The 12500-nt window shown below is 39.2% G+C and overlaps 4 protein-coding genes across 4 annotated transcripts in view; 2 read left to right on the top strand and 2 right to left on the bottom strand.

Annotated features, from left to right (window-relative positions):
* The window catches only part of LOC138022882 (uncharacterized), a 25753-nt gene extending 22107 nt beyond the window's left edge, over positions 1 to 3646 (top strand). Inside the window, exons 13-15 of the mRNA XM_068869883.1 lie at positions 944 to 1140; positions 1771 to 2271; positions 3171 to 3646. Of these exons, the coding sequence (XP_068725984.1) occupies positions 944 to 1140; positions 1771 to 2271; positions 3171 to 3628 (1156 nt within the window). The 3' untranslated portion in view covers positions 3629 to 3646. The remainder of the gene's footprint in view (positions 1 to 943; positions 1141 to 1770; positions 2272 to 3170) is intronic.
* The window catches only part of LOC138022879 (receptor-type tyrosine-protein phosphatase delta-like), a 282480-nt gene that overhangs the window by 196430 nt on the left and 73550 nt on the right, over positions 1 to 12500 (bottom strand). The gene's annotated exons all lie outside the window — the stretch shown is intronic.
* LOC138025081 (transcription elongation factor A N-terminal and central domain-containing protein 2-like) lies at positions 5167 to 10425 on the top strand. The gene is made up of 3 exons (XM_068872342.1): positions 5167 to 5367; positions 8365 to 8706; positions 9734 to 10425. The coding sequence occupies exons 1-3, from the start codon at positions 5266 to 5268 to the stop codon at positions 9938 to 9940; spliced, it is 651 nt and encodes a 216-aa protein (XP_068728443.1). The 5' UTR covers positions 5167 to 5265; the 3' UTR covers positions 9941 to 10425.
* The window catches only part of LOC138025080 (putative exosome complex component rrp40), a 2866-nt gene continuing 602 nt past the window's right edge, over positions 10237 to 12500 (bottom strand). The window contains exons 2-4 of the mRNA XM_068872341.1: positions 12369 to 12500; positions 11424 to 11572; positions 10237 to 11043 (exon numbers count right to left, since the gene is read on the bottom strand). The exon at positions 12369 to 12500 is cut by the window's right edge and continues 18 nt beyond it. Coding sequence (XP_068728442.1) covers positions 10833 to 11043; positions 11424 to 11572; positions 12369 to 12500 — 492 coding nt within the window. The 3' untranslated portion in view covers positions 10237 to 10832. The remainder of the gene's footprint in view (positions 11044 to 11423; positions 11573 to 12368) is intronic.

Raw genomic sequence — 12500 nt, 5'->3', positions numbered from 1 at the left:
ATTTGTTGTATGTTGATTAAATTCTTAATTTAGGCGTATGCCCTTGTTTGCTTGGGTTTGTTTTCATTCAGAGAAAACTCTTTGCCTTTGTTTTCATGTTCGTACGTGTTTGAGTTCATTTTGCGCGATCAAGACTCCATTCTCCGGCAAGGTTTACTTTTGTCTTTAAAAGAAGGTAACAACGACGCGTTAGTAATTTCAAATTTTAAAACGCAAGTTTTTATGATCCTGTTTATAATTTCACTTGTCTGTGAAGATGACCTCCGCCCAGGTTGTCAATTTGTAAGTCACCTACAATCATCCTTTTCGGGATTATTTTTGTCCACTTATCCGGACAATCAAATTTCATCAAAACATTCTTTGCGCCCTAAAGCAAAGCTGTCTTTTCAAAAGGCATATACCGTGGAAGAAATTAGACTGCTAGCAGTCCCCTTCTAGATAGTCGCGAGAGCGCACAACGCGGCGAGACTGGAGCGAGGAGAAAAAAACGAGAAGAGACTGCCTCTCCCCACTACCCCTTCGCTCGTTCGCTCCAGTTTGCCGCGTTCGCTTGGCTATTTCGCGCGCCCTCGCGACTATCTACAATCTTGGACGACATTGTTGAGGAAACTCTGCTTTTGTACTAAACTCCGATCACGAGTATGAAAAATAAGCTCTCTTTTTGCCCCCACCCCCCCTGATCAATGTTGTTAGACGAAACAAAGCATGTCGAACCTGGGCTTATCAACATTGGTTGTAGGGGGGAGGGGGATCGCTAATAATGTGCGATATTGAGGACGTAGTGCGCAAAATAACCCCTGTTTTTAATATTCTCAACCCTTTTTGTCCAAGATTGTAGAAAGGGACTTCTAGCAGTCTAAGAAGAAATTTACCTCTTCTCCAATACCAGAGGCAGTGTAAACTCAAGGAAGGATGTCAGTGCTTAGTATTTTGGTTTACACAGGTATAACATACCGGAAGGCTATGTGGCTGTTAGCCACGTGGTTAGCAATTTGATCAAGAAAACACCACTGAGGCTTTCGTCCTGTTGGACCCCAGTGAGCGGTAGCTTCGAGAGCATCGTTGAAGAAGATGAAGAACTAAATGATGAGGAGGAATTGGAAACTAGCACCGCAGATACTGTTGATCTCGACAAGACTGGTTGGTGGTTTTATGTGCTTTCTCTAAAATCATCCGAAATGAAGAAGGACGCTTCCTTGCCAACAATCTTTAAGTTTAAATATTCATTTCTGTTAGCTCTGAGTGATTTTTGCCTACTCTGTTAGTTTCTTCACTTGGTTCTGTTTATGATAAAGTTTGTTTTTAAGTGCGACCAATGACATGACAGCTTACTGATGAGAAGTACTTTCCTGTGGTACTGTTTATTATGCTGCACAAGGTGGTTCTCAGTATTTCTTGTCCTTTTGCTGTATTGCTCATTAACCCCTTGAGTGTGTGGGTGAAATCCTTAAGTGTGACCATTCAAGTGAAAGCTACTGAGCAGTGGTACTTTTCTGTGGTGTTGTTTATTATGCTGTACAAGGTGGTTCTAACTTCATGTGCACCATTAAAGATGCACAACAAAGATTTTGTTGGCTTTCAAGTGGAAGCTATTTATTGATGAACATTTTCCCATGTTGTTGCTTGTTATGCTTATGTAGTAGCTACTTATGTTTTACTTAATATCAACGGTGAAAGCCGAAAAACTATATATGATATACAGTGCTCATACCTGCGTACTTATCGCATGAATAAATCCGTTGACCACCTGTTTTTCTTTGTTTTTTGTAGGTAACACAGAAGCGAGTTCTTCGCGTGAGAAGGTGGTAAATGCTGACTTGCACATCAAAGACGAAAACAAAAAACCTTTGCAAGTTAGCTATGCACATGAACCCTCCCTGCCTGGGGTGTTTTATGACTCCCGTGACAACAGTGACCTGTGTGACTCATCTCATGACTTTTCACCTGAACCAACAAACCACTCTCTGACCTTCGTAACGCCATCATCTGGCATTTTCAATACTCCTCTCTCCTCTCCGACAGAAACACAGCCAGGCACTCTATCATTTCCACCAAAAAGTATCGAGAAGACTCCAGTTGGTGCAGAGGGAGCTGGTGAAGATATAGCCGCTGAAGAAAAACCTCCATGTGAAGAAAAGCACGTGACAAGTACGCCTTATTTGGGGTTTGGCTCTTTAGGGGGATCCGCTGGTCCACTTGATTCGGAACTAGATCCTTCCCTCGATGCACTGTGCGGAATTTCTTCCAGCGATACTTTCTCACGTGAGTTAGGTATGAAATTTGTTCCTGTCTTACCTAGATTTAAATGTGGACACAGGAATTATGCAAGTTAAAGACAATGTGTTCTTTATTGTAGTATGTGAAAAAATCGACTACTGAATATTGCTCATTGGGCTAAATGCTTCTCTTTTCTGTTTATTTTAAGGCCCGCATTCGCCCAAAATTCATTGCCCATCGTGACTGAGTTTCGTGTAACACGAATTTACCCAAATAGCTGATATGTTGTTTCCCGCGTGATTCGCCTGAGTACATTCAGCCAATCAGATCACGCCTTTGGGCAAGTCGTCATTTTAAAACAAAAACAAACAAAGTAATGTCGGCCTTTAATATGATGGAAAGCAAGGTTTTGAGCACCGAAATCAAACTCGCGATTATAGTGAAGGAGAGGGTAAATTCCTCTGGCCTGGAAAGGAATGGAGGTTTGTTTTTTTTTTCCGATGGTACCTCGCAACGGTACGCAATATACCGAAGCTGTTTGGTGGTTGTTTCCAACATTGCTAATCTCTTTTTTTTTTTACAACATACAAGCATAAGGTTATTTGCACAAAGCTAAGAAACGAACAATTCCATAACTCTTCAAAACCAGACCACTTTTCCAGAAAGGCATTGCGTTTGTTTGACATGAATACTATGTATCTTTCTATTTCTATCTTCTCTGCCACGAGGGTGACAAAATCTTCAAAAAGGGGTTTGGCATTATTTACTGCTTTGCAATAGAGAAAGTATTTACCAATAAAGATAAGACGGTTGAGATTTAAACAATAAGAAAAACTCTTTAGGACACCATAGAGAATTTCTCTCTCGGAAAGGCTTAAGTGATTCTTGAATACGGACTGATACAATTCACCATTGCTAATCTCATGATAGGTGTTTCTTTGCATGTGTTTCAGAGCGTGTTATACCGTGTCTGTACTTCGAAGCGGAGTTAAAGCACGCCCCATGTCGAGTAAAGCAAGTGGGCTTTATCAACTTGGAAACCAAAGAAAAAATTTATTGTGACATACATGACGGACACCTCCAGCTACCCAAAACGTCCAGTCCTTCTTCTTGCGAGCAAGAGAACCTCAGGATCCCGGATGTTGTTGGTTGTGCTGTTGTCTTGACAACTAGACAAATAATCTTTACTTTAGACGGCGTTCCCACAGGCCAGTTTTATGAATTCCCCGCCTCAATCGATCACCTCTCTCCTTATATATCATGCACGCGAATACGCTGTAATTATGGACAGCGGTCATTCCTGTTTGAGGATGCGAACACGAAAGAGTCCTTTTCTTGTAGCGGTTCGTTGTTATACGACTGTTTGCAATCGATTAATGCTGTAAATGAGCGCAAAGAGAAACTTGTATAAAAAGGTGTCATTACAAAATTCTCTAATCTGATTGGTTCTGTGCGCGGCTATTTGCAGGCCTTTGCTATTTTCTTGCTATTTTCCTACTGTTTGCAAAACAGATTGAATATAATAATAACTACTCATTCCTATTATTATTACTAGTTAGTATTTTGCAAACCTTGGTAATTAGAAATTGGTCAAGATGACATGAAGTTCATCCAAAATATCAGCGCAATGTCAGTTTTTTGCAATGTCTTTTTTGCTCGCTTGTCGTTCAAATTTCAAGTTCAATCTTGGTGGAATTGTGTCACACTGGTTCACAGACAAAAATATTTCACACAACTCTCTGGAGGCCCATCCATTTAAAGGCTATTGACTGTATTTAAGACTACCAAAGGAGTGTGATGAATTTCACTTCCAAGTCCTGTTGCAGGACTCCCTCGAACCCAGCCGTCCAATCCCTTTGTAGAGGAAGCCCTGGTGCATAACCTATCTGCCCATGGGTGACTTAAAACTAATATATGAAAATATTATGTAGATGTGTAAGTATTTGTATATGTGTACATACGTATACATTCATGCGTGGATTAAACTTGTGTGTCCTAGTCATTGGTGCCTCGAGATCTAAACTCTACTGAACCTGTTCCATCGGCCAATTCATAAATATCAAGGACTCTCTTGCCGCAGTTAAGAAGACAGTGGCTGACTCGAAAGCTGCTGGGCCCTTTGGCATCCAAACCGGCCTAAACCAGCCAGACTTAGTATTTTACTCTGTCCAATACCAGACGATTTTACTCGTCAATGGTGTGTTCTTTATATATCTATTTTGTAAAAAAATGTAAAAAAATGTAGATATAAATTGAAGTTGAAAAGAAAACAACTCGATTTAATAATTGACGGAAACAACCATCCAAGTTTGTTTTGTTTGTTTGTTTGTTATTTATTAGTTAAAGCAGGTTGAAGTTTGGCAGCTATTCAGCTGATGTGGACCTGCTATACCCACCCACCCATATACACACAGATGACAGCCACAACACCGGGAACTTCATCCCCTACTCTTCTCGAATAGTGTAGGGGTTCTTTAACGTCCCACAGGGAACTAATGAACATGGAAGTTATTTGTGAGGCTGGACCTCTGGCTTATCGTCCTTATCCGAGAAGACTTGTAAGTCTAACCATTTGCGGATGTAATTACAAAGGCAGCACTTTCTCCTCAGTTATCTATAGATATATACTCTATAGACCCTGAGTGTTGGTCTGGCCGGAGTCGAACTCACGACCTCCCGCATGGCAGCCCGGGTGCTCAACCAACTGAACCAACTGAATGACCAAGTTGGAGGTCATTCGTCTTTTTCCAGTAAAAGATCAAAACAAAACAAATGTGCCAGGGTCCACACAAACGCCAAAACAACAATAAAGTTGGCGCAAATTTAACTGGGCGTTGCAATATCAGTAAAATTGTTACTTTTGCACTTTGACACACGAGCGAGGGCGCCTCCGCACATATTTTCCCGCCATTTCCCGTCATTCAAAGCGCCTTTATCCAAATTGTAACCTGGCTTTGTTTAAACCCAACATGGCGGACAACATCAGATGACTTCTTGCTCGTTGTTTACAAAGTAAACGCTTTGCAGCACGGCTGTTCGGGATTTTCCATGGACAAGTTTGTCATTCGAACCAAACTTCCTCCTAGAGGTGAACGGAAGAGTGTTTTGAAAGAAGACAAGAAGAAACAGGCAACCATTGAAAGCCTTGCGGTAGTACCAGTCATTTGAGTTACTTTTACTTAATAGTCGGCCTGTATGAACATGGGTACTTGAAGTAGAAAAATCAACATCAAACGCCACTGAATTTCAAACAAATTGCCCCTAGAGAATTAGCCCTGGAAAATAGCGTCTTATTGCTCGGTGACCTTGGCTAAAATTAGAAGAAAGCTAGACCTTTGGAAACCCCTCTCTCTGCACTGTATGTTACCTTGGGAGCAGAAGCCCTTCACTCTTCTTAGATAAGATGGGAAGAGACTGATCTAGGAATATCGAAGGGCCTCTGCCTGCAGGGTAAATGTGTATACCATCGCCAAATATAGACTAATGACAGACTTGGGGCTTGCTTCTTGCAAGTCACACTTTGGTCTACAATTGTAGCTTCAGAATAGCCTGCCACTTGATATCTTTCTTCAAGTGCTCCTCCCACACTGGCTTGCCAAACACATTACCACCAATTGTCCGAGACTGCACTGGGCCTTTATATTCCTGGACTGTGGGTGTGTAGGACTGCGGGAGTATCAGTTCCACTTTCATCATTATTCAACTGTGGTGGCAGTACATTTTAACCATTCTCAAGTGGTGGGGTATTCTGAAGTTGCGTTATTCCAAAACATTTCAGGTGTTACATTACCATCTCTATCTTCACAGTTTTTTTGCTTTTAGTTACCTTGTAAAGATACTAAACGACCATCTTTTTAAAGCAAGCACAAATGGCTTTAGCAGCCTGAAAAATTAGCGGGACTTTCGATAAATGGCCCCCTGATAATGGTTAGACAGGGGGATACATATAAGTACACAAGGGCTAACTGCTTGGTTTCCAACCATTTCCTTAACACATGGTGATCACAATAGGCCCTGAAAATTCAAGTAAGTTAAAAATTAAAAACTAATACCGGAAATAGAAAGAGTACCTTTACTTTAGTAACCCTGCAAAGTTTCAGCATATCAGGGTGTAATATCAGCTGAGAAAATGTAAGTTGAAAAATGAACAATTTACAGACGGTTGTATGATTGGGTGTATGGCGTATATCCCCAGTCATACAAATGTCTATAAATTTGTCAAATTTCATCTAACATTTTCCCAGCTGATAATAACACCTAATACGCTAAAACTTTGCAGGATTACTGAAGTAAATGTACTCTTTTTACTTCTGGTATCAGTTTTTCATTCAGTTCAATTTTAACCCATTCAAATCCTTTGTCGCCTTTTTGAGGAAGGGTCTATTAATGAAACGATTTTAAAAGCAGCTATTGCAAAGACACTTCAAAAGATCCAACGTCTCGACATTCCTGTCTCATGTCTTCATCAGGGGTGATCCAAGTTATCCCAAAGTGTTTTTTTTTTGTTAATCCTCTATGACCCACATTGTCTTGCATTCATCATTCCTTTCACAGGAACACATGAGCCCAATAAATTGATATATTATATGACTAGCTCCGTGAGCGGGCAAGATGAACCAAATCGTGCGCTCTGATTGGCTACCCGAGCGGGCAAGATGGAGCAATACTGCCCGCTCGGGATTTCTCGCTTGGTCCCGCAAGATCAAAGATCATTTTTTGGTGTTTTAAGTCATATAATAAATCCTTTATTGACCAAGATTGTTCGGTCAAGATGACTGGATATTGGCCTCGTTCTTTTTTTGCGTGTTTATGGACCTCGACTTCGTCTCGGTCCATAAACACGCAAAAAAAGAACTTGGCCAATATCCAGTCATCTTGACCTCACGCTTGGTCAATAACCCATACATATTGACCTGCTCCCAGTGGTGGGGCTTTTTAGCTCAGCTGGTGGAGCATTGTAACGGCATTGCAGAGGTCGTCAGTTTGAATCCCGCTGAAGCCACCTGGCCCCGGTTGTTCGAAAGATGGATAGCGCTATCCACCTGATAAATCACTATCCATTGGATAGGACAATTGGTTTCGCTATTACTTATCCACTGGATAGCGATTTATCCGTTGAATAGCGCTATCCATCGTTTGAACAACTGGAGCCTGATGTTTTCGGGTGTCTGTGAGAGACAATATTAAATAATTTGTCCAGACAAATGTAAGGATCACTTCAATCTTTAGTCCTTTTTTAGCAAATTGGTAGCACCTAAAAGCTAGTAATTGATTAGGGTTAACCCTAAACTAATAATAATATACATGAAAAAATTACCTGATTCTGATTGGCTAAGAGCATTGCAGTTCAGGTGCAACACCAGTGCAAAAAAATATAATACCAGTGCAAACTGCGCATCGAAATTCTGAATTTTGATTGGCTAATAGACAATAGGGTTTGGTGAGAACCAATCAAATCTTTTGTTTTCAAATCAAGCGTGCGCCCTGAATGGCCAATTTTTCCCTGATTGCGTGATATATGTGCGTTTCTTCTGCTTAACCATCAAAGTTTTTCATGTATATTATTAAGTAATAACATGATTTCTTTTCGTGCAATTTGGAATAAATAAGCACTTGTAAATTTCTTGTGCTTATTTATTCCAAATTGCACTTGAAATCATGTGATGACCTACACTAATTGTCAGTCTGGTTGCAATGTGAACCTTAATCAACTTCAGTTGTTGTAAAGTTAGTGTCTGGATACTAACACCTACACCAGTGATGGTGAATCTGGAAATGAAATCTTTGTCATATGACACAAACTTAGAACTCCCATGTAACAATGTATGTGAAATGGTACAAAAAGGAGGGGAAGCAATCAGCAAAGAATAATAGCTGATGCAACACAGATAAAAAAAAGTATCATTTTGTTAAGTCCAAATGGTTTTAGCCCTCATTTACTTGTTTCACCTCCAACAAAAAAAATGTAATGCATCCCAGAGCTATCCTTCCACGGTACAATGTAGAGTAATTAATCCTAAGAATAGTGAATTCACGCCTTCTTTTTGTATGTGATTGAAATAGGTACTAATGGAGGAAATTATTGGGAGAGCAAATTACTTTGTAGACACAATTATTTTGACATGAAGGAATCATCCTTTTTTGTAGAGCGTGGTTGTGGTAGAAGAAATACAGCGTCTTAAATGTGAACTGGAAAGTGATTATTCCTCACCTGAGGCAATTTATTCATCTTTGAAATTGTTGGGTTCAAAGAATTTATCAAAAGATGTCTTGCTCTCAACAAAAATTGGTCATTCAGTGAATCACCTAAGGCGTCAGGGAAGCAATGAGGCAATCAGGGAACAAGCAAAGCTCGTATTTAGAAGGTGGAGAGGTTTTATCAGAGATACTGAGATGAAAAAGCCTACCATAGAAGTTCACTGTGATAAAAAAACTGAAGTTATCAGAGGCAAAGCAAGGCAATTTTTAGCTGATGCTCTTCAAGTGAAGGTATTATCCTACACAGCAAGCCCTTCCCAACTAGAAGTTTAAAAAACTGGAAGTTTAAGACCATTTTTCGGGTTGAAGGGTTTTTCGTTGTCTGGTTCTTCCCTTGGGTCTTCTGGAAAGGGACTTGTAGCTTCCTGTTACTTATCATGATGTTTTGGTGGAGTGTCAAAACTTTAACGTCTTAGGGCGTTTTCCTTCTGTCAGAACTGGCTGGTCAGACCCATCAGTTTGCAAAGAAAATGCAGCAATTTGAAGGAACACTTGCATGATAATCCTTTGCATTCTTCTGGAGCAGTAGATATCATCCTTATTAAATTTAAAGGCAGTGCTGAGTTAGTCCTTCCAAATGGCAGCCTGGCCAGTCAGTTCTGTCAAATGGAAAGCATCCTTTGAATGAATTTGCCTACACATTAATGTACCTTGCAAATGCAAGGTTATCCATTATTTCATTCCAGTCAAATTGAAGGGTTGGGAATGAAATCTTGTGAACCCATTGACTTCTCAGGCACCCTAGGATGCCCCCAGTTAACAATAATATTTAATATTTCTATAGCGCTTTTTACAATAAAAGATCAAAAGCGCAAGTAATATCATCTGGTGTTAGACCAAGTAAAATCTATCATGTCTCACTCCCAGGGTTCAAAGGGTTTATATTACAAAGTCGGTGTTTTCACAACATACTTTTCTAATGTCTACCTTCTTGAACAGTGTCAGACAGCCATGAAATTACCCAAGATGTATTTCCTGTCTGCTTACACTCATTTGAATCCAAAGTGGCATTCCTGCATGACCAATTTCTGTTGCCTAAAGTTCCATTTATTGGTTGGTTTGTCAAATTGTAGCCAACTTTGGAGAAGTAAATAGTTGTTAACTTCAGTTAAGTACTGCTGCCAGTACTGTGCAGTAAAATTTTTACATTTTTTTTTTCCTCTGGCCTTCAATTGTGTGGTATTAGCTTGAATTGGTTTAGGACAGTATTACCACAAAATGATGTCAGTGTTAACTAACACTTCTCTTTTCCTCTTAGTTGCAGACTTCAGAAACTTTACCTGAGCTGATTGAAAGGACTGTATTTTATAAGCATGGCAGGCTGATAAGCAATGATTACAAGAGAAAGATGCGCTCTTTAGTCTTCACTCTAAAACACAGAGACGCCATTAGAAAAAAAGTGTTGGGTGGAGAAATAACAGTGGATAAACTTGTTACTTCATCTACTGATCAGCTTTCATCTTAGCTAATAAATTTGTTTTAGTTCACTTTACATGTACATGACTGTACCAAGAAGTCACAATTTTTATGATGTTGGGAATAGTATTATATATGAATTATTATTGTCTGCCATAGTCATGTTCTCAGTTGTTCTGTGTACAACTTATTACTATGTTGCATTCATATATCTGTTCTTAACTTCTCACTTTACTGAAATACCTCATCACAATTCACATTCTGTTGTTGTTGCTGTTTTTTTTTTTTTCAGGAGAGTAGTGATAAGATCCACTTGTAAACTTGTACAACCATACTGTTCAATACTGCATTACAAAATGTATCTTTTAATTACATTGTTTTGTTTTAGTAGTAAAGTATAGCTTGTTTTAAATAACATTTCTCATAGAAGAAGCAAAATTTTACGTATTGCCATGATTTGTGCAGCTGTGATTACAAAATGAAAGATAAATTTCTTCCATTTGCAAGCTGCTAATACACCACCTGTAACCAAAACTCTTGTCTCCAGTCTCTTGCATCTATGTACCCAGTTTAATTGAGATGTTCTGACATGCTTGATGGGTTTTTATTCCACTTTTTCTCCTTTTACTGGTCATGAAGGAAACAATGGAGCTTTTGTGCTAAAATATGAGTTCTTTCAAGAGAGGTTTATAAGCAATATTGCAGTATTGTTATGCTCAGTGATGATTTGAAAATCTCAAACCAGATTTTCCTCCATTGAGATCTTGTATGTGCAATTTTACATGCTTGAAGCAAGTTACATGTTCCAATTCAATTCAACTACTGCAATTATGCTTGAAGTGATGTATTATCTAGATTGGTTTGTATTAACAACAGTCAAATGGAAACTACTGTATGGCAGAATGTGTAATCATTTTGAAACAACTACATCCTTTTACAATCTATAACTGAATTCCTTTCACGATCTGTTTTACCATTGTTTCAATCTGATTATTTGTCATGTATTCTGAGTTTGTAATTGCATTAGCAATGGCGATAGTATGAGATGTTGATGGTGACTTGATCCATACTCTTCCATTCATCCCTGCTGTGCATTCAAAGGGAAAATAATTCCCCAGGCATTCCAGGAGCTCAAATTCTTTACTGAGAAGCCTAACAAATTAAAAAAAAAACAATGAAAAAATATGAAACAAATAATTATTGTTTTAGAGACCAAAACAACACCCCTTCAATCAAGGCAATGAGCAGGGAAGAAAGAAAATAGGAAGACAGTGGAAATGCTAATCTTACATGGATTGAGACTGTCAGTGTCATCACAATATACATGTACACTCCAACTGTCCCTCAAGAAAACACCCAAAGTTGGTGTCACAGTGATGATAAAGACAAGGATACTGCTCATAATGTCCTTCCACCAATCTTAGTTCTCCTCTTGGTGCAGGTGTTGAAAGACCCACATGTATTCCCTCTTCATTTACTGCGATGCTAACTTTTAACCTGGCAAGTTAACTGGTTGGAAGCATTTAACTCACTTTCTAGACAGGCCAAGAGAACAAGTGATCATAAATCCTTCAGACAATGGCCCCAGTCCTGTACTCTTTCCACTGCCATCTGTGCAATCCAGTTCAGGTTCCATGTCCTTGTTTGCAACACATAGTCGTGCATAAACAATGTCCCCTATCTAGAAAAAATTAAACTTTTAAGTAGTGAATGAATGAAGAATTTAGTTTATTTATCAAGGGTATACACATCCATGTAACAGTGATAGTGGCCCTCTGTACTTACAAAGTACAGGTAGTTTAAACTTGTATGACTTGCACATCAATAGAGAACTCCTTTTAAGTGCTGCAATAATTTATAATTTTGTATTCATTTTTGGTATTGAAATACATTGGGAGCTCCCTGTCCAATAAAATCTGTCTTCTCCTTTTCTCTTTTAAACCCCTTTTATTAACCCAATCACTTCTGAAGGGCCTCAGAATCCCCCCAGTTGAGTCTCACTCCCAGGGGTGGTAAAATAGTAAAATCCAAGACTCGCCAAGACGCCGAGATCCTAGTTAAAAATCAGAGCCCAAGACTCCTTGGTAAAAAGTTTTGAGACTCAAAAAAAAAGTAAAAACAAACCATGCAAAAACGAGACTCACCAAAAACGCTTTCAAGATCCTGCTAAAATTTTCCGAGACCCACGTTTTTTGAGGTACCATTCGCCACCCCTACTCCCTTGAGTCAATGGGTTAAAGGATGTGTAAAATAATGTCCTGAGAAACATGCAAAGAGCATTCCATATTTTTTAATTATCTTACTTTAACCCTTTGACTTCCAAACCAGCCAGACTTTGTATTTTACTCTGCCTAACGCCAGAGTATTTTACTCGTCAATAGGGAACTCCCGGGAGTGAATGGGTTAAGTACAAATTACATACATTATACTGCTGCTGGAAAAAAACGTCTTGCTTATACATGTACAGTATCTCATACCTGAATGTTGGGTTTGGTTTTCTTGGTTGCACCCTCAAATGACAAATTTGGTAGACATGCAGACATGGCTGCCCCAATGTCGACTTTGTAGCTATCCGAGCCTCTGTTTGTGACAATCCCAATGATTCTCTC

Source organism: Montipora capricornis, chromosome 11, assembly GCF_036669925.1.
Source record: "Montipora capricornis isolate CH-2021 chromosome 11, ASM3666992v2, whole genome shotgun sequence".
NCBI lineage: Eukaryota > Metazoa > Cnidaria > Anthozoa > Scleractinia > Acroporidae > Montipora > Montipora capricornis.
The sequence above is the reverse complement of the archived record's forward strand: the minus strand, read 5'-3'. Positions and strand labels throughout refer to the sequence as shown.